The sequence below is a fragment of the Emydura macquarii genome, unplaced genomic scaffold (genome assembly GCF_026122565.2).
Source record: "Emydura macquarii macquarii isolate MOO-44397 ecotype Brisbane River unplaced genomic scaffold, CSIRO-AGI_Emac_v2 contig_2897, whole genome shotgun sequence".
In the NCBI taxonomy this organism is placed as follows: domain Eukaryota; kingdom Metazoa; phylum Chordata; order Testudines; family Chelidae; genus Emydura; species Emydura macquarii.
In genome coordinates, this window is record NW_027133034.1 from 22,582,495 (window position 1) to 22,603,935 (window position 21,441).

Below are 21,441 nucleotides of genomic sequence, written 5' to 3' on the forward strand. Positions count from 1 at the left end.
CAATATCCATATATTTGTGACCAGTCTTTTCCTTAGTTCCCTAGTGTAGAATAATGCACTATGTTAAATGAGATCAGGGTGTATCAATCACAAAGACCATTCACAAACTTTGTGAGGCTTGGGTTTGTTTGATTTCTGCCAAGTCATTTTAGATTGGATTATTTTTATGATAACTGGTATCAATGCAGGGACTTCACAAATTCCTCTATGATCTTAAAGACAAAATAACGCAATCAGTGATAACACTAAATGAAAGAATTGCTACAATTGGTGTGGAACACATTTGTCTTCATCACATATGTTCCCCACATTCACTAGTTATTTTTACTTGTGTGGTTCTACTCTGAAAAGAATCCGTATAAATCAGTGATTCTCAACCAGGGAAATGTGTACCCTAGGGGTAGACAGAGGTCTTCCAGGGGGGTACATCAACTCATCTAGATATTTACCTACTTTTACAGCAAGCTACATAAAAAACACTCATGAAGTCAGTACAAACTAAAATTTCATATAGACGATGACTTGTTTATGCTACTTTATATACTATACATTGAAAAGTAAGTATAATGATCCAATTGGTTTTATGATATGATAAAAATTAGAAAGTGAACAATTTTTCACAATATTAATGACCACTGTGTTACTGGCTTTCATTCAATACTTTACAAGACATTTTTATAGGTAAATACTATGACAGCAATGTGTTAAGTGTAGTGTGTTTATGAGATCTGATAGGAATTACTGTTACATGACCCTTGCCAGTTGGCACTGAGGGGAATCTTAGGGTCACAGAACCCCAGCACCCTTCCTCTTTTCAGCAGCCTCTTGAGGAAGCAAGACTGTGCTTTTTATTAGGACGTTACCCAGAACATTAGGGTTGCACCTAATCTTTTGTTAATCTCCCGGGGGGGGGGGGGGGGGGGGGAAGGGAGACACGACAGGACAATGCCATCACAACACACAGCCCCTCTCAGAGCTGCTCCACACCTGCCCAAGGCTTGCAGTTTGAGAGGGCAATGCTACCCCATTCCCCAAACTACGCCCATGATAAGAAGTGGCGGGTCATAACCCCCCACCCACCCTGGTTCTAGTGACGGTGGCCCCCACACTTCGACAAAGGTTCCAGTGCCCTTGCCCCACCAGCCCTGTTCCTCCCCAGCTCCAGGCCCAGCCAGCAGTTGGAGGGGCCTTGGGCTGGCTATGTGTGGGGAGGACTACAGTGCCCTTCTGACCATGAGGCCCTGGGCAGGTGCCCACCTGTAAGACTAGCCCTGTCCCCCCCAAGTGAGGATCCCCTTCATACCATACAACCCTCAGGTCTATGCTGCCCTGCACTCTCCTGCTGCCCAGCTCTGAAGGTAGCCTCGCCATCAGCAGCAGCACAGAAATAATACGTTGTGGCAGTGCAATAGCTTTGAGATCCCACCAAAACCCTTTTTTAGGTCGGGCCCCCCATGGTTATAACACTATGAAATGTCAGGTGCAAGTATCTGAAACGGACCATTTGTAACCGCCTAGGACTGTGAAATTGACCAAAACGGACCATGAATTTGGTAGGGCCCTACTTATAAACAACCTTGGCACCATGGGCCGCGCTACAGTGGGCCCGCCCCCCTCTGCCTGGTACCGGCCAGGCTTTGAGGACCCGCAAAACACCTGATCCCAGGGCGCCCCTGAAATGGGAGACGAGCCCAAAACCCCCAGACCCGACTCCCCCCAGCCTGGAGCCCGCATCGCTCTCCCCTCCCGGCGCAGCCTGCACGCGCCCCCCATCGCTCTCCCGCCAGTGCGGGAGCAGCATCCGCCCCAGGACTCAGGGGAGGGAGGGAGGGAGGGAGCAGCCTCACTGGAGATGAGACTCAAACCGCCGGGCCGGCGAGAGCCACGTGAGGGGACCGGGGCGGGGGGGGGCGGGAAGAGGAGGCCGCGTGCCGCACTCACCTCATTGTTCAGGTTCAGCACTTGCGCCATGGCTGACGCTGCGCCAGCTGCCCACAGTCCACGCGCGAGCCCCGACACCTGCTGGGCGGGGAGGTGAGCAGCCCCTGCCCACTGTGCCCCGGCCCCCACCACGCGCAGGCAAGGCTGAGCAGCCCCAAGCGAAAGTGGGCGCCTGCGCCGTGCGCAGCTCTGGGAGTTGTGGAGACGCTCTAGATGGAATCTCTATGGTGACGGGCAGACAGTCTAGGCCACACCTCGCTGGCCTGAGCGGATTTGAAGCCCCACCCACTCTAAGCTGGGCTGGGTGGGCTGGGCTGGCCTGGGCGGGATACGGCAGCTTTGCTTTTCATTGACTCCAGCTGGTGACTGTGTCCAGACTTTTCATACGATGTTGAGTGAAAAACGAAGCTCCGAGCCGCTGAGGAGCCCCCAAGCACACATGAAGCTCCTCTGTGTGCAGGATCTAGACATAGCCCTCTCTCCCTCACCCCACGCCATCCTGCTCCACGCGCCTGCTGTCACCGGCTCTAGCCGTGGTTGACAAAAGCATTTTATAGAATAAAAAAAATTAAACGTGTAACGGAGTATTTTAAAAAATGACAAAGTTATAAACGAAATTCATCCGGGAGCTACCCACCCTAATGTGTCTGAGATTAATTATGTTCAGCAGGTCTTGAAAAAAACTTAGCAGATAATGGAATTGCAAAATTATGCTCTTAACGCCTCAGTAGTCTTTGTGGATATTACATCCCTCGAAATCTGAAAGAAATATGGTGCCATGTGGCAAGGAATTTGAATCATGGAAGAGTTACTTTGTGTTTTAATTCAAATGTAAAGAGACTCGCTCCCTGGAAAGTAGCTGTGGGCAAGGTTTTCAATGCAGCTATTTGCAAGTGTGCACAAGAAATTTAAACAATTTTAATAACAGAGCAATATATTTATTTCCCATTTGCTCATAATTCAAAAAAAGCTGAATACATTTTTTAAAAACTGTGCAGAGATCAAACATGGAAAGTTCAGCCTAAAAGGAGAAATTTGTGACCGAGTGAAAACAAGTAGTTATAACCTGCAGTATTTCAATGGGACTACTCAAATACCTAAAGTTAAGCACATGCATAAGTTTTTTAGGACTGGGGCCTAAAAAGAAATAAAACGCCCCCCCTCCACAGATGCAATATGGAAGATATGTAGAAAAACTACGGTAATGCTAGTAGTGAGGCAATCTCCTCAATAAATGTAGTCACTAACAGAAACCTATGCTCCAGACAGCAGTCTATTAAGTCTTTCCCAGAGTGGATTACATCCACAACTGCATGGTAGTTGCTGCCATTGTGAGGCTAACAAAGCAATAAAAAAAGTAATAGCATAACATACAGAGTGGCAAATTTCTAGACAATTATTTAATCTAACTCCTGTAAAACATATATAACATACTCTAAACCCAAGCTAATAGAAGTACCACTTGTATTGGAAAGCAGAATATGGGATGTACAGTAATAAAGCCACTTATGGCCTCAGTTCTGTAAAGATTTACATACATGATTAATGTTATGCACTGTGAATAGTTCCAATGAAGTCAAGCTAATCACTTGTTTAGTGTAAGTATTTGCAGGATTGAGGCTTAAACTATTTATCAAAGTTTCATCAAAATATAGTTTTTCCTTTACTTCAGATTTATTATGCTAAAGTGAATTGCCATATGACTTTTTAAATGCAATCACTTTAAACCATTTTATATATTTCCTATATTATTCCAGCATGTTACAAGTTTCATTGCCACAGCTGAAAATCAATTTGTTATTGTTTTAGATTTCTACACTTTAATCTGTTACACTATTCAGGTTATGTAGGAGCATATATGAATGCACTTGAAGAAATAATTCCAAATACAATGACAGCAGAAATTATTGTTTATACACATATTATCAGTTCTAGGCAATTATTTTGGTTACACACCAATAATCAATTGGCCCCTGGATGGCACTGTTGCTCTAATAATTCTTTGGCTTTGAAGCCTGAATAATAAAGAAGGAAATCTAAATTGAGAGCAGATACCTCTATAATACATAAACTTTAGGATCTAACATTTAGACCTACTTATGTTTTGATGTTTGGCTGCTAACTGGTGGCCAGACATATCATCTAATTGAACTGCAGCTGTACCATCTTGAGCTGTGATTTTTAACGTCTTACAAACTGAGCAGAGCCAGGCCAAGCTAGTACTTGGATGGAAAACCTCCAAGTTAAAGATGCTGAAAGAAGTAGTACTGGTGGTTAAGTAGCTATCTTTGTTCCACCTGTATCAATATCAACTGAAGTGCAGGAGAGCCAGAACCCGTTGTGAGGAGGGAAAAATTAGACAAATATTGATATTATAGTGCAATACAGGTGTGCCAGATACTTAGAGAGAAATAAAAATGAGATAAATCTTGGCCCCAGGGAATTTGCATTCTATAATTATATAAGGAACACCAAAACAAAAAGTCCAGCCTGTATCAATGCAAGGTCAAATTCACAAATCCGAACACAAAAATCAGAAATGAAAAAGATAAGGCACTGGATTCTCATTTACACTAGGGTCTCCTTACCCTGCTCTAGCATTTTAAAGAGGTCTTAAAATAGGTCACAGGCACGCCCCCCAATCTCCGAGAGTCCCTGTAGCCTGGGGAGGGAGGAAGCAGCAGGGTGGCTGGCTGAGTCCTCTTCCCCCGACCCCTACAGCTGCAGCCTGCTGCTTCTCCTTCCCTGCTGCTGGAGTCCCAGTGCTGCTGCCTGCTTTGCAGCCTGCCTGCTGAGGTGAGTCAGGAGATGGAGGCAGAGGCAAGGCATGGGACTCCAGCAGCAGCAGAGAAGCAGCAGTCTGCAGCTGTAGGATTGGGGGGAGGAGGAGCTCAGCCGGCAGCCGGCTACCCTACTGCTTCCTCCTCCCTCCCTGGTCTGCAGGGACACAGAGAGTGCCACTGCCAGGGGGAGACACTGCCTCCTTGCTACTGAGTGTCTCTGCCAGAGGCATCCCAAGAATCTGGGGGAGGAGGAGGGTGTCATGCAAACCTTTCATTTGTGTGTTTTTTAATGTGCCCCTCCAAAAGTATTCAAATTTTAATTCCTGTGCATGCCCCTGAAGTAGGTGGAAATTACATTTGCACCCATTTTAAGGCCCCTGTATGCTGCCAAAACACAGTGTGTAAGTGAGATTCAAGCCCATAGTTTCCACAGCAACATCAGCTTGGCAACTGTCATAGTTACAGGGCTAACTGCACCTCTGGTCCCCTTCTGGTCTCTGAGTGTATCCATTTCAAGTCTTCGGTTGCTTACCCTTACCTCTCTCGGGGTGAAATTTCACAATACATCCACCCTTAGATCAGGTCCTAGATACACTATCCTGTGTGCTAACCAACTGTGACCATACAGGTCTGATTGGGTTTTGAGCACCTGTGTTTCCTCCCTTCAGGAACCTGTAACTGGTGATACTGACCAACAGCTTTCTTTAAACCATATTTTTATTTATTCATCTATTGGAACAAAATGTTAGAGAAAAAGGATTTTAAAACAACAAACAGACTACATACAGGCATATTTAATCTCATCTAATATTATGCTTTACTACAAACTAAGTTAGAAAGGTTTCCCTCTTAAGTTACAGAAATAGACCAGAATCAGCTGTCATTCTCCTACCAAGAACAGATCCTCTTTTGTGTCTTTATGTGTTCCCTCCCCTTAGAGAAAATTTCACTTAAGAAAGCCCCTACCATCCCAGTGGGTGGCTGGGCTCATATACCATATTTCTCAATAGTTTATTTTTTCAGGCCTCAGGTCTGAAGTCTTCTGATGCTTGAGAATATTTTTCCCAGTCTGATGGAGCATCAACAGGGCCGTACTATCCATTAGGCACAATAGGCACAGTGCCTAGGGCCTATGAAACTTTCAGGGCCTACGAAAAAATATTTTATATATAATTTTGTATTTTTATTTTAAAAACTATTTATTAATAGCTTAAAATCAAATTAGTTATTTCGGTCAGGGGGCCTACGAAGGCAAGTGTGCCTAGGGCCTACGAGGGTCTTAAAATGGCTCTGAGCGTCAAGGAGGGCTGCTCCAGGCTGCTCCGTTGCTTTGGTAGTTAGACTCAATCAGTCTCAGCTGAAATCACTGGCCTGATGGCTGTGTCCCCACTGTAGCTGAGGGTGTTGAAACTATCTGCCCAACCTATCTTAAAAGTCAAACACAAATAATATTTTAGGATACAGATTGAAATATGCATTTAATACAGATGCTTATGATCATATTTCATCACATCTTCACTGTGTATATATACATTGGTTTTTCTGTTGAAAGCGACAATAAATGGGTTTTGGCAGTTCCGCTTCATTTCCCTTTGAGCATTTGTGAACTAAATTCAGGAGTGCTGAAACTGCACAAAATGCAACAGCCAGTAAAGTTAGTCAAAAATTGGAGGAACTAAAACTGGCAGGTTTTGCACTGCTCAACCCTGTAGTTTCACACCCCGCATTTCATACTTTCATTGTTCCCACAGAAGTGTCTTTTTAATTATACTGGGGTATCTCTTCTAGCTTCTGTTTTGTTTGTAGTTATATCACACGAGCAGCGAGAGGACCCAGCTTAGATCAGGGCCCCTTTGTGCTGGGCACTGTACATACACATAGTAAGAGACAGTTCCTACCTCAAATAGCTTACAATCTAAATAGATAGGACAGGCAAAGGAAGTAGTATTATCCCTATTTAAAGATGGGGAACTAGGGCACAGAGAGATTAGTAAGTGATTTACCCAAGGTCACAGAAGAAGTCTGTGGTATAGATAAAGTCTGAAGCCACATCTCCTGAGTCACAGTCCAGTGATTTAACTGAAAGACGATCATTCCTCACTATATTTGTGTTTTATATTAAATTAAAATGCTAACAACACTCAGAAACTTTTTGGGTTTTTTGCTTTAAGCCATTTATAATACAATATCTGAGTGTTTAACAGATTCTAAATGGGATTGGACCTAAGAAAAATAATTCTGCACTGTGACCCTGGGGATTAAAAAGCAACTTTGGACTCAGGCAGCCCTGCCCCACCACTCCTGGAAGACATACTCATTTTAGGGGAGGAGCCATAAAAAGGGAGAAATTCACTTTAGTAGGGTCTAGCCTGGGGCAGGTGGGCAGACCTTTCATTTTCAGCTCCCTGAAAGAAGCACAACACAGAGCTTTGCTACTTTTTGTTGCTTGTGAGTAGACAGTGGTTGGACAGAGGGGGGGAGGATCCTGCTAGGATAGAGAAGCTGCTTTTATTTCTTTTAATTTAGTTTTCTTTCCTTTATTGCCTTGAGAACTGGGACTAGAGGTTTGATCCTGGGGCAGATACCTACTAAGAATATGAACCTCTGGAAGAGGAGATGGTCCAATGTAGGAGGTAGCCCAAGGAGGAAGCAAGAGATCTCATAAGACAGACCTTAACCACTTGCTAGAAAGTTACTTGGGCAGGAACCCAGGGTAGAGGAAAGGACTGCATTTCTAGAGCCTCAGTGGGAAGACTAGTAGGAAGATCCCAGACAGAAGGATGATTGGATCTCGATGAGGTCTGTTGAGCTGGTGGGAAGTCCTGGGACTATCGGGTGAAAACCTTGGTTTTCTCTGAAAGGAGTGAGACCAAAGGTACCCTGGCTGAAAGGCAAAAGGGGCCACCAATGACCTGGCTGGCAGGACTACAGAGAAAAATCCTGAAAAGCTGTACCTAGTCCCAAGGTGGTGCACTGGCTAGTGAATCACTTGCATCTTTAATAAAATAAGGAAATTAAATCTTTAACTGGAACATGAATCTGCATAAAGAACATCTACTAGTATACCCATAACAAATGCAATTTCTGATAAATTATCCATAGTTGGTAGGTCAGACTATGCTGACACAAAAACTTCTCAGCAACGGAGTTAATAAGTAAAATAAGTCAGCACTGTTGTTTATAACAAGTACCTGTACCATAAAGTCTGCTTCAAACATACCATATTGAGGAAGAAGAAATATTTTCTAGAGGAGAGGCACACATATTATGTTTTGTCATAAACAAGGACAAGAGAGTGTCATTTAAAAACAAACAAATATTTCTTGTCAGAGTGAGCAACAATTTTTTATATTAGAGGTCACTGTTCAACACTGTTCCAGTTAAATGATAAACCAGATACTGCACTATGTTTGTTCTATACCCTTGCTTATATGTTAAAGATGGGTTCATTACATTTTAATTCTCCCCCAGTGAAGTCTATTTACAGAGGTCAACTAACATAATTAATTTATTTATGCTGCACAAATTACAGGTGGCACCAGGACCAAGTTAATCCGAAAATATTGATACCGAGATTTCAGGGTGTGTTAGCCTGATTTAAAAAAAGCATCTAACAATTATTATAACACTTTCCTACTACATCTAGATACTTGATTGAGGTATTAGATCCTTTGTAGTCAAAGACTAATGTATTAAACTCCAAGTTGTAGACTAATTTGTATTCCCCTTGCTGGGCATACTCACTTTTTCCTCTCAAAAGCCTACACATTTTCATCCTGATCAGTAGAGTTTCTCAGTTTTCACTTTGCAAGCAGTGATCTGAGGGCCCAGGAGTGTGAAGAGCTTTAAACTAAAATTGAAAATACAGAACATTTTCAAATGCTTCTGGTCACCAATACAAAGGATGAGTAATATGTTGATCTGCCTTAGTAGATTTTGAAGCTGCTTGTAGGAAGCATATTCTATTAATAGATTCCACTGAAACCCTATAGAAAGAGAGTTTCAGTATTTCAGACTAGAGGTAATAAAGGTAAAAGCATAGATTAAGGTCTCTGTATCTTCTTGAGAGAAAAGTGAGGGCATCTTAGTAACACTTATAAAACAGTAAGAAAGAGGCTAGGAAAATGATCTTCACAGCAACACACTGAATGATATGAGTGGGACAAGATCACACCCTTCAAGTCCAGACAAGATAGTGTTGTAGTGACTGAGACATGACATGGTGAGAGCCTGGACAAGAGTGTTAACTGTTGTGGATGTACAGGAAAGGTTGTATTTTAGGGAAGTTATGCAGAAAGAATCAGGAAGATTTAGAAGCAGGATGTATGTAAGGATCTAGGAGGCTGAGTTGAAGATGGTGCCCCACTTACGGGCCTGAGTGACTGAGCAGCACCACTATCCTCTCCTAATTATTAAGAAAGGAAGGAATAGAAATAGTGTGGAAGATTAGGAGTTTTGTTTTGGCCATTGTAAGCGAAAGCTAACAAGCGGACAACCATGAGGAGACGTTAAACAGATAGGATGAAATTTTTAGTTTGGGCAGCAGAAGACAGGTCCAGGGTAAAGAGAAAGAGAGATATCTTAGAGTCATTGGCATAGAGATGGTAGCTGAACTTGTGCTTGCGGGTGAGATTACCCAAAGGTAAGGTTTAGAGGGAGAAGAGAAGGGTACCAAGGACAGAACTCTGTGGAACCCACACAGAAAGCTGGAGAAGGACGAGGAGAATCCTCTGAAGGTCGTGACGGCATGAGTAGAGAAGTATGAGGAGAACCAGGAGAGGACAGTCATTAAAGCCAAGGGTAATCACGATATCATCAAGAAGAACATGGTTAGTGGTGTCAAATATGGTTAACAGATTGAGGAGGATGAGGATGGAGTACTGGTTCTGAGCTTTGGCCAGGAAGAGGTCATTTGAATTCTAGTATGGGATGTTTCAGTGAAATGCAAGGGGAGGAAACCAAACTGAAGGAAAATGTGGGTGGTAGTTGCAGAGGCAAGTGGGTTCGAGGGTGTATTTTTTTTTTAAGTGGGAGAGTCTAAAGTAGGCTTTTATTGTGAAGGAAAAGAGCCAGAGGAGAGTGAGGTTAAGGAGAAGGGTAAGGAAAGGATAAGAATCGGGGAAAGAGAGATCAGGGGATGGGAGGGAGTCACTGGGGCAAGTGGAAGGGTTAGAGGAGCAGGGCAGACAAGAAAACTTCTGCATCTATGACAGGGGAGAAATAAAAGTTAAAAAATGAAGCCAGCCACTTATTTAAAAATATAAAACAAAGTATACTCATTTTAGTTGGATTGTACTCTAATTCAAACGTGGCTTTTGTTTTATAACTTGAATTTTGCAGTGCAAATTTCTTGTGTAGGCTAGGCCTCAGGCCTGCTCTACACTTGAAAAATTGGTTGATCTAACATAGGTCTATTTACAGCCACCTGAGTAATTACTGTGGTGGCTGACTCCACACTACCCTCCGCATCAGGAGCACCTCCACTGACATAAGAGGGGCAGTGTCAGGAGATGAGAGACCAGGCTCTTAGCTCCCTGCCGGGAGGCCCTCAGGCTCCCATGCTCCCGGCTGCTTGGTGCCCCCCCGCCTGGCCCCTGGTGGGGAGCGAGCTGAGAAGCCGCCTAAGGCTTCTCTCCTCCCCGCCAAAAGCTGGGGTCCAGCTGCCTGCAGCTTTTCCTGTCCTGGCTCCAGCTGGGAGCTGGGGTCCAGCCACCAGGGGCTTTTCGCCCTGCTCCCAGCTGATTTTCTTGTCGATTTCAGGGCTCCAAATGACAAGAATGACAAATAACTACTGACGTAAGGGAATGCAGTGTCTACATTGACACTGCATTACTTTATCTATGCCAACATGAGCCCTACACCTTTTGTGGAGGTGGTTTTATTATGTTGGCATATCAAGGGAGTTACACTGCTGGGAGGAGTATTTGAATATATATGCCTCCACTGTTTTGTCAACAAAAGCTGACTTTTGTTGACAAAACTCTTTAGTGTAGACCAGCCCTTAGTCTCTAGCTGTTATAGCTGTGAAGAAAGCCTCAGAACTGTGAATCATGTGTAAATGAATGTGCAATGTCTGAGTCTGAAACAATTGCTCTGAGAGGTGTGAATTACCACGTACATCTCTCTGAGGGATTAATTGAGTGGTACCCAGTAATGATAATCTAAATGTTAACACTTAATTATTTCATTGTGCAAATCTGCAATCCCCTTCCTTTCTTACATGGTTGTTCACAAAATCTACTGTGAATGTCACCTCATTCTGGCACCATGAGTAAATGGGGTTTGGGAGATTCTATCACTTGTATGTATTATCATAGTTACCATTGTGCTAGGTTCTGTACAAACACAGAACAAAAAGACAGTGCCTGTCCCAAAGAGATTACAAACTAACTTTTTTTGCCAATGAAGAAGTCAAGTCTGAGCCGCACTGATTGGTCTACACTGACAATGTAGGTCGACGTAACACGGCTTAGGTCGACCACATAAAGTATGCATCTCCACTGGCATGTCAGTCCCGTTGACTTAGATCGTGGTAAAATTCAACTTAATAAAACCACCTCTGCAAGTGGCAAGGTATTGAAGTCAAATTCTGTGGGTCGAATGGGCATCAGTGTAGGCAGAGCGTAATGTAAATCGACATCATTGGTCTCCAGGAGGTATCCCATAATGCTCTGTTTTGACCGCTCTGCACATTCGCCGTCTGCTGCACTGTAAACAGGAAATAGCTCCTCCCTGCAAGTCCTGAGAAATTTTGAATTCCCATTTCCTCTTTGGTCAGCATGAAGAGAGCTTGCCAGCACAACTAATCATGGCGACTGCACGCCCCAAACACACTCCAGCCTGGAGTTGACCTGAGGTCTTGGATCTCATCAGTCTGTGGGGCGAAGAGTCTATTCTGGCTCAGCTCCAAGCAAACAAAAGAAATTTGGATATCTATAAGACGATATCTCGTGGCATGTTGGAGAATGGGCACAACAGGGACGCGCAGCAGTGCCATGTTAAGATAAAGGAGCTGAGGCAGGCTTATCAGAAAACTAGGGACGCTAACAGCCATTCTGGCTTCTCACCCAAAACATGCTGATTTTACAAGGAGCTGCATGAAATTCTCAGCAGAGACCCCACCACTATGCCACCATGCAGCGATGATACCTCGGGGGAATCCGAGGTCATGATGAATGAGGACGAATCCGTGGATAAGGAGGAGGATGATGATGAGGAGAACAGGGGGAAGGCAAGTGGGGTATCCCTTCTCCCTGAAAGCCAGGAGCTGTTTGCAACACAGGAGCAGCCCACCCAGACGCAGGAAACTGTGACTGACCGGGATGTAGGGGAAGGCACATCTGGTGAGTATGTACTGTAAATTGCATGTCTTTGGTTATATCTCCTGTCCAGAATCTTGCACCAGTGGGAAAAAGTGGTGTGTGTGGCGGAGGGGCTGTGCTTCCTCATACTTGGTGTGCTTAAGCATTGGGTTCACCCTGGAAAAGATTATTTATGTGCACTGGGATGCTCTGAGAATCCTCCATGCATATCTCCAGGAAACTTTCATTCAGGTACTCTGCAATACTTTGCAGAAGGTTTCTTGGGAGGGCAGCCTTATTTCTTTCACCACAATAGGACACTTTCCCCCACCATACTGTTATTAATTGTGCAAGCATCATCGCGGAACACAGTATAGCGGCATAAGGGCCAGGCCTGTAGCCAGATGCTTGCAGCAAATCCTCCCTTTCTGCCTGTGTGATCCTCAGAAGGCTGATATCACTCATGGTTACCTAGGGAAGATGGTGCACATTTACAGTACCCGACCAAGAAAGTTTTTTAAACTGTGTGTTATTGCACAGCCGGGGATGGTTTCTTGGTTCAGCACACCGCAAGTCCCTAAGCAGGATGTTGATGCTATAGGCCTTGGGCATCTGCAAACGGATTCCCATTTTTTCCCTCCAGAGACTGTTATCCCATATGCACCCCACACCCTTTCTACCACCTGTTAAAAGCCTGATCAATTGAGAGCCTGACATCCATGCTGCTCTTGGGAGCATGGACTTGTGCAGCATGGACTCCGGGGATTTCCATACTATAGATGCACTCGCCCCTTACTTGCCACGGCTGGAACGGCACTCCGACCCCTGCAATAGTCAGGCAATGGTATGCGGTTGTAGCCTTCCCTTGGGAACGGTCAGGGGACTTATTTTTACATTGTAACATTGCTTTTTCATCCATGGGATGAGTTAACAATGGGTACCTTGTGCTTGGCTTCCCTCACAGTGGACAACATGGCCTTCAACACACCACTGTCTCATACTCCTGCAGTTGAGGGGGGGGGAACATACTGCTTCACAATTCATCACTGTTTATTTATTGATAAGAAGAGAATAAAGGGAGGGGAAAGGAGGGGGGAACTGGAACGGTGGGTGTGGAGGGGGGGGAACTGGCTCAGTGGGGAATGGGTAGGGGATGGACGTGAAAGCACAACACAGATAAGCAATGCACATTACTGCTGTGTCTCGTTGCAAAAGTGGTTTTTCAGTGCTTCCCTGAGGCGCAGTGCTCCGGGATTGGCTCTCAGCATTGCTGTGGCATCTGGCTGCTTAAACTTTGCAGCCAGCTTAACTGCCTCCACAACCTAACCCAATGGGAACTTCTCTCCTTTTGTCTCAAAGACATTATGGCGCACACAGCAGGCAGAGATAACTATTGGGATGTTTTTTTTACTGAGGTCTAACCTAGTGAGCAGACTTTGCCAGTGCGCCTTTAAACATCTGAATGCACATTGCACCACCATTCTGCACTTGCTGAGCCTATTATTAAAATGCTCCTTCTCGCTGTGCAGGTGCTTGGTGTAGGGCTTCCTTAGCCATGAGAGCAAGGGGTAGGCAGGATCGCTATTACCATTTCAACATTACCAATATTTGTTTTTTGGTCAGGGAAGAAAGTGTCCGCCTGCATCTTTTTGAACAGACCTGAGTTCCTAAAGATGCACACACATCATGCACCTTTCCAGACCACCCCACATTGATGTCAGTGAAGCGTCTCTTGTGATCCACAAGGGCCTGCAACACCATTGAGAAGTATCCCTTCCCATTTATGTACTCTGTGGCAAGCTGGTCTGGGGCTAAGATAGGGATGTGTGTGCCATCTATTCCCCCCCACAGTTAGGGAACCCAACTGCAGAAAAGGCTTCCACTATGTCCTTCACGTTTCCCAAAGTCACTACCCTTCTTAGCAGAAGTCTATTAATGTCCCAGCACACTTGTATCAAAGCTGCTCCCACTGTGGATTTACTGACTCCAAATTGATTCCCAACTGACTGGTAGCAGTCTGGAGTTGCTAGCTTCCACAGACCGATGGACACTCTCTTCTCCACTGTCAGAGCTGGTCTTAAGCAAGTATTCATGCATTTCAGGGTTGGGGAAAGCTCTCCGCAAAGTTCAAAGAAAGTGGCCTTTCACATTTGAAAGTTCTGCAGCCACTGCTCAACATCCCACACCTTCATAACGATGCGATCCCACCAGTCACTGCTTGTTTCATGGGAGCAGAAGCGGGGCTCCACTGACTGCAGATGGTGCATGACAGCCTGCAGCAAACAAGAATTGTTTTGTTCTATGGCTTGTAGCAAGGCGGCCTCTGTAATATCGCAATTTTCAGTGGTGCGGCTCCTGTGTTGCCCCTGAAAATACTTGAGAATAAGTTGTGAAGTATTTCTGATGCTCACAATAATAGTGCAGAGCGGAGCGGGCTCCATTCCTCTCAGGCAATGGCATGTGTGTGGCAGTGAGTGAAGGATTTGAAAAAATGGCGTGAAAAGGAAATTGGTTTTTTTTTTTGGTCTGGGACAAGAAGGAAGCAGGGGGGAGTATGTTGCATTATGGGAGGACGACAACCTTCCCAAAAGCCTCTGCAGCTAATTGCACTGTGGGATAGCTACCCATGGTGCAATGCTTTGGCTGTCGATGCAAGCCCGGCTAGTGGGGACGTAATCCTCTGATGCAATGAGCGTGGTGTGATCACATTCCTCCAACTTCTAAAATTCGACAGGTGAAAGTCGATTTAAGATAAAGTGACTTCAGTCCACAGTGTAGACATACCCTGAGGAAGAGCAAACAAGCTCAGCAGAACCTTTGGACATATTCAAACTACACCAAGCAGGAGCCTAAATCAAGTTGCCCAGTGGATCATGGAGAGTAGGTTCAATTTTGAACATCTGCACAATTTACTGTAGGTAGTGCCTCACTTTGGTGATTCATGTAAACAGACCTTATTTATGGCTGGAGTCTGGAAGCGTACCACCACCTTTTCTTTTGCAATTAGACCTCTATAGTCCGCATAATCTGAGTGATCATTTTTTTAAAAAAAAGTCCAGTCCTTTTATTGCAAAGGTGGTCAGCAATGTAAACTGATTACTAGGCTTGTAAATTGATCATTATTCTTCCTAAAAAACACTGGTTATTCACACTAGCTTTCAGAAATAATCACAGTCCCCTACTGACCTGCTCTTTTGAAAAAGCAAGTGGCCAGATTTTATAATCTGAGCATAGTGTAGTGACTCTATTTTTGTAAGATCCTAAAAACCGTTCTGTGAGCAAATAAGGACCACTCCTGTGAATAAAGACTTCAGAATTAGGCTCACATTTTGTAAGTCCCCATGATATGCATTTTATTAACGATCTTCATATGTAATCATCTGAACATCTGTTATGGCTCTGGATTGGAAAATGCATATTTGGACAACTTAAAAATCATTTTTTTCTAGCATATGGACTGTATCAACTCCAGAACAGTTAGGTATATTTGTAAACCCATATAACATTAACATGGATAAATGTATCCACTAGTGCTTAGTTGCTTATTCTTGTCAGCTTTTTAATTAAAACACAAAAGAGCTAAATCCACATTTTGGACAATCTCACTGCAAAATTTGAGTTGTAACACAAAATCACTTGTGAATAACAGGAGTACAATCAAACTAAAATTGGTATTTATTTGTTTACATTTGTGCATAAGTGTCTGGCTTTATTTTTTAAATTTGTAAGAAAACAATTGCTTTAGAGACATTTCTAGCTAACATTCGTCCACAAGCAGAGTTTGATGATCTAGTTATAAACCTTTGAGAATAAGGATCTATAATGGAAATTCAGACTGGTGAATCCCTAATTTTAGTGATTCCAGTAGGCCTCACTCTGAGGTTGTCAGTGGTTCAAGATTGCATTCTCAATCCAGATGGTATAAATGGAGTTGAAATAAAAGATGCATATTTACAATTAATACAACTGTTACTTTATAGGGATGCTTCTTGGACTCCAAACAGCAAAGATGGTTTTAGAAATATATATTTTATGTGGTATGTTGTAAATGTATGTAATCCATGATTCTTTGGCAAAGAAACATACAGCTTCCAAACAATGAAGGGATGGGGGGAGGGAAAGGTTCATATCAGTGCCAAGTCAATTGTTAAATGTGCACTATGAAACTAGTTAAATCTGGAACATAATTTCCTGAGTTCCAAAGGTTGAGAATATATTTTCTCTCTAACTTTTTAGGATATTTGAACTTCAAATAACTCTCTTTTCTATGTCACAGCAGTATTTTCCTTTCAAAGAAACATCAGTGACTGCACAGTGGTTGGTATGGTTAGTAGGAAGAGAAGAAGAGTTTATGGTAGAAAACTGCTAATAAAAGAATAATTTCCATAATATTTGTGTCCATGGATAGACACTTGTTAGTCAGCCTCAGCCAACTTTATGCCACTGTCTTTTATCCACCATCACCACTATCTTGCAGAATACCCACACATTATTAATTATAACTTCTCTCTTTCTACAGTGAAACTCTGGAAGTGATTAATTTCTTTAGATACTCTGACTTATTTATTGATTATTAGAGCTGGTCACAAACTGTTAGTTGCAAGTTATTTTCAATAAAAATAGCTTCTCAGAAGAACTGAAAATTTAACAGAAATCTTGTTTCTTCAAAACGTTTTAATTTTTTGAGGGGAAAAGTCAAACAATTTTGTTTGTAAAACTGAAAATTGATCATTTTTACTACAAACTGAAGTTTGCAATGTTTGAAAATTTTACTTTTGGTTTTTGGTTTTGGTTTTCCAAATAAATTAATTTTTATTTTTTGTGGAAAATTTTTAAAAATGTTGGATATGTCTGGCAAGAAACTGGCATTTTGTGATCAGCTCAACTGATTACCTCAAATAGTAGGAGCAGTGAAATGTTTTCTTTGTTTTCTGGGAACTGTTTTTGAAAATCTTTAACAAACTCACACTTTTCAAAAAAAGCCGCAACAGATTTATTTAACTCATTTCAATAATGCAGAGATATTCAGTGTTTCCAGTTGATGCCACCCATCTCCTTGGATCAGTACCACATTGCACCACTGATTGATGTGTCTTGACATGAAAAGTCACATTGTGATGAGTAAAGTTAATATGTTCAAAGATCACACATCTTTCTTAAAAACGTAGTGTAAAAAATTGACATTCAAGGAACAAACTGTGTGGGGATTTTTTTCAACACTAGTTCCAAAAGCCAAGATTTCCTGCTAAAGAAAGGTCAGATTGGGAGACTCATACAATGGAAGTATGACTTCTGAGTGCAGTTGAGCAATCCACAATGTAGGTACCTCCTCAGGACTGGTAGTCCACTTCCCAGCTGATTGCCAGTATCTATGAGGTTGGGAGGCTGTGCCTAGAGTGACCAGATAGCAAGTGTGAAAAATCAGGACAGGGGGTTGGGGGTAATAGGCACCTATATACCGGGACTGTTCCTATAGAATCAGGACATCTGGTCACCCTAGCTGTGCCTCAGATCTTTCTACTTGACAGTCACTTGGAAATTCTGCCAAGTTAGCCTAATGGAGTTTCCTGGTGCTGTGCCAACTTCCACCCATTTATACCAGTCAAGTAATCTTTCATAACATTTCAACAGGTGACCCCTGGGCAAATGTAGGAGATATTTTAAAGTATTTTGAAAAAGGAATGATTGAGGAAGAATTTACCACATTCTTCTTTTTCAAATATTGATTTCTGACACCTGGCTTTGTTGTCTTGAGATTGTACTTCCTTAATCATGGACAGCGTGGGGGTGGAGCAGAGAAGCAGGTCACTGGTTTTAGGCCCCTACAGACAAAGTTAGGGCTATACTGCTGACTCATTCTAGCTAATCCTGGAACCAGACCAGATATGTCCAGGTGCTCCACACTATAAAAAGTATTAGAGCTCCTCTCTTTTGGAACAGAAATAATTAGAGGGACTGCAGGAGTAAGATAAGTGCAGGAGGAGTATAGGCTGAGGGTTACATTTTGTAAAATTAACAATACCAAATCCCATTTTGGACATTAATTCCATATGCTGTGTAGAGGGAGCAGTGTGGGAAGCTTCTCCACTCACAGCCCCTACTCCACACAAGCACACTAATTACATGGGTATCTTTTGCTATCTGGTAAAGGGGGCTGTTGCTGCCCAGACCTTGGCTTGCCCTCCAGATTTGGACTTGGTTGATTAGGAAGCAAAAATTGTCTAGCCTCTCTCATCCATTATGCTCTTTGGGACAGAGAATGTTCTGTATGTTGACACAACTTGGCCGCTTCCCCCCTGAATTTTTTCTGAAATGACACCCCTCTGTAATTTTCTAGAAAAATTCAAACCAAGTGTCTTATAATTTACTTCAGTCAAGAACACTTTCTGGGCATCTTGACCCGTAAAATAAAGTTCCTCATCTTCCTAATCTGAATAGAGATTAGGAAATAGTGAAGTGTAGGGCTATGTTACTCTTCAGAGATCAGTGTGTCCAGAGATCAGTGTGTCCAATGCAAGTCCTGCCATCCATTTCTTCAGTGTGTTGAATATCCTTTGAATATATTTGAAGTAGAGCCTATAGTTTTGGAGATCTGACTTTCAGAATATTAAAGGGGAAATAAATTAACTGAAATGGGCCATCTGGTCTACCAAGGGCTATTTGTCTTCTGATCATTCAAATTTCTTAATACGCAATTCTCTGTCTCGTTGGGGAAAAGAAATGAATCTTCTGCTGACAGCAGGTGACTGAGACTATATGCTAGGACCTATAACATCCATAGACTAAACATCTATATAAAAGATACAGCTATTTCCTGCATTTTATCTAACTGTGTGTTTATTAGGTGTGACCCTTAGCTGAATTAGATGGGTAAAACTCCATCTGTCACTGACTTCCTGAATTTTTTTGCCCTGACTTTCTTTAAATCCTTAATTGATATTCATTTGGTCTTGGCTCAAGTTGATCTAACTTTCATCTATCTAATAAGGGTCCCTCATCGTTGCAGTCAACTAGGAAACTGAATGCAGAATTAAATATTAAAGGCTAGTCTTCTGAATTCTCTCTTGCAAATATAGTGCTACCAATTCGAGTGCTGATCCCTATGTGTATTCCATACATGGGTGCGCATATGTGCCATGCACCTAAGTCTGGAAATTCCAACAAGCCGGATCCATTGGCCTGCACATGCGCAATAGTTCTGCTCATGCTCCCGGCTCAGAGCATAAGAAGCAGTATGGGCTGACACCTCTTCAGTTCCTTCTTACTGCCACATGGCTTGAGTTGGAATCCCTGTATCCACAGATTTCTCCAGCTTTTATCATTACACTCACTAAATACATTTGTAAATAGTTTATAATTTTTATATGAGCATAATTAAAGAGTTATAGTTAGTATTGGTAGACTTTTTCCCATATCGCGGACTCCCTCCCCGTGATCTGGGACTATACCCAGAGTCCCACAGTTCAAGAACTGTCTCCTGCCTGTGCTCCTTCTCCCTGTGACAGTACTGCCCCTTACTCTCATGGGAAGCCCAGGAAGAAGAGTCCTGTGAGAGTAAGGGACACTTCACCGGGCACCTCTGCATTGCCTGGCCAGTTCTTTTCACCATGTGTGTATTTATTCTTTCTTTACCAAGTATCACAGTGTAATGTAGGCTTATAGCTAGGGGAGGCTGCAGCCCTCACTCCTCATCCCAGGCTAATCCTCTGAGTATCCTGTTGAGCCTCCTTCTGAGCTGCCCCATGTTTCCTGTTCCTTCCATTTATATTCTCCCAATTACCTTGTTAGCCCCATGATTACCACCCAGGTGCTCATAATCCCCTAATAAGGCGTGTGTAATTTGCTTCAGCTGGACCTGCAGCCTTCTCCATGTGGCAGCTATGTCAGAAATCAGGGTGCTGCTGATAGTGTCCTGTCACCGGCAGCCTCATGGTTGTAAGGAAAAATCTCCATCCAGATCTGTCCACAAAAGAATGGATCCCTTTCCAAGCCTGTCCAGGTCGAGTGAGCCTTCATGTGCTGATCAGCTGGGTCCTGGATTGCAAAAGACCCCCTGGCAGGAGGCTAAAGCTCACAAAAAGATGGATCCATTGGTACCATCGATGGCTCTGGCTCCGAAACTTGAGGACTGATATCTGCCAGTTCCATCCAGAAGTACTGGACCTGATTCTTCCTCAGTGCCATCCTCTCCTTCTAAAGATTGCCTCGCTGCAACCCGATGAAACCGTTGGTCTCGGCTGTCAGAACACCTCAAATACAGGATGGACACCTATACTACATTGCAGGGTGTTTTGCTCCCTTACCCTCAATCTCCTCTCCTCGACAGCTTGGTCCTTCTGAGACACATTGCCATGCTGGAGGATGAAGTTGTGATGGTGTCACTGGAGTCAACCCTCAGACAGAAGCAGCCACCCCCCGGTACTAATGGCCTCACCAATGGAGAGAGAGCAGTTCTTAGACTTGGTTTTATCAGATGCGCCAGCTGGTCTGTCATATCTTCATAGAGAGTTAACCCCTGATAGACAGTCAAAGAGATTTGAACACCATCCTCCCAGATATGACTTCCCTATGACCACAGGTACCTGCTGCTGCTGTTGGTCCCCCCATCTGGTCAGTCTGTCCTTTTGGCCTTATTACGGTCCTTGGAACTCATATGGGAGATGCCCTGAATCCGTACAATAATCTTACCATACCTCTCCTTCCTGGCAGCCACCGCATCTGACAGAGTACAAGGAGGAAACATAGACCCGGATCCTCAGGTTCCAAGGGAATCTCATTCTCATCTCTGGATGAAGCCATCATTCCATCTTCACCATCTCTGCGAGACAACCATAAGCAGTACCAGAAACTCCTTCAGAAGATAGCTAGTGACTCCAGATACCATTGGAGGAGGTTCAGGACTCCCAACATTGGCTACTGGTTATTTTGCAGCACACAGGTCCAAGCAAGATGGTGCTCCCTGTTAATGACCACCATGGAGCCAGCCAGAATGGTCTGGCACACCCCAGTCTTATGCACCCCCATGCCTAATGAGGCTGAGAGATGCTATTTTGTCCCCACTGAAGGGACTGAATTTCTCATTTCCTACCCAGCACTCAACTCAAGACCACCTTGGCTGACAAGGGCTCGAAGATATCGCTAAGTATAAGGTCTTGTTAGCAAAATATGATTTTGACAGGTATTCCTGGCTGGCCAATTTTAAGGACAAGCTTTCTCCTGATGACAAAGCCCAGTTTCAGTCCCTCTTAGAAGTGGGCAAGTTAGTGGCTAAGACTTCCCTTCAAGCTGCGGTAGATGCAGCGCACACTGTGAACACTGCATGCAGAGGGTTGGCCATGGGTATAGTGATGAGGCATGAGTCTTGACTTCACTCCTCAGAGATCCCCAGGGAGGTCCAGAACACCATACAGGACTTG

At 43.6% G+C, this 21,441-nt stretch overlaps 1 protein-coding gene across 1 annotated transcript in view; it reads right to left on the bottom strand.

Annotated features, from left to right (window-relative positions):
- Positions 1 to 2,165, bottom strand: part of SRFBP1 (serum response factor binding protein 1) — a 118,438-nt gene extending 116,273 nt beyond the window's left edge. The window contains exon 1 of the mRNA XM_067568800.1: positions 1,942 to 2,165. Within this exon, the coding sequence (XP_067424901.1) occupies positions 1,942 to 1,971 (30 nt within the window). The 5' untranslated portion in view covers positions 1,972 to 2,165. The remainder of the gene's footprint in view (positions 1 to 1,941) is intronic.
- Between the last annotated feature and the right edge of the window lie 19,276 nt (positions 2,166 to 21,441).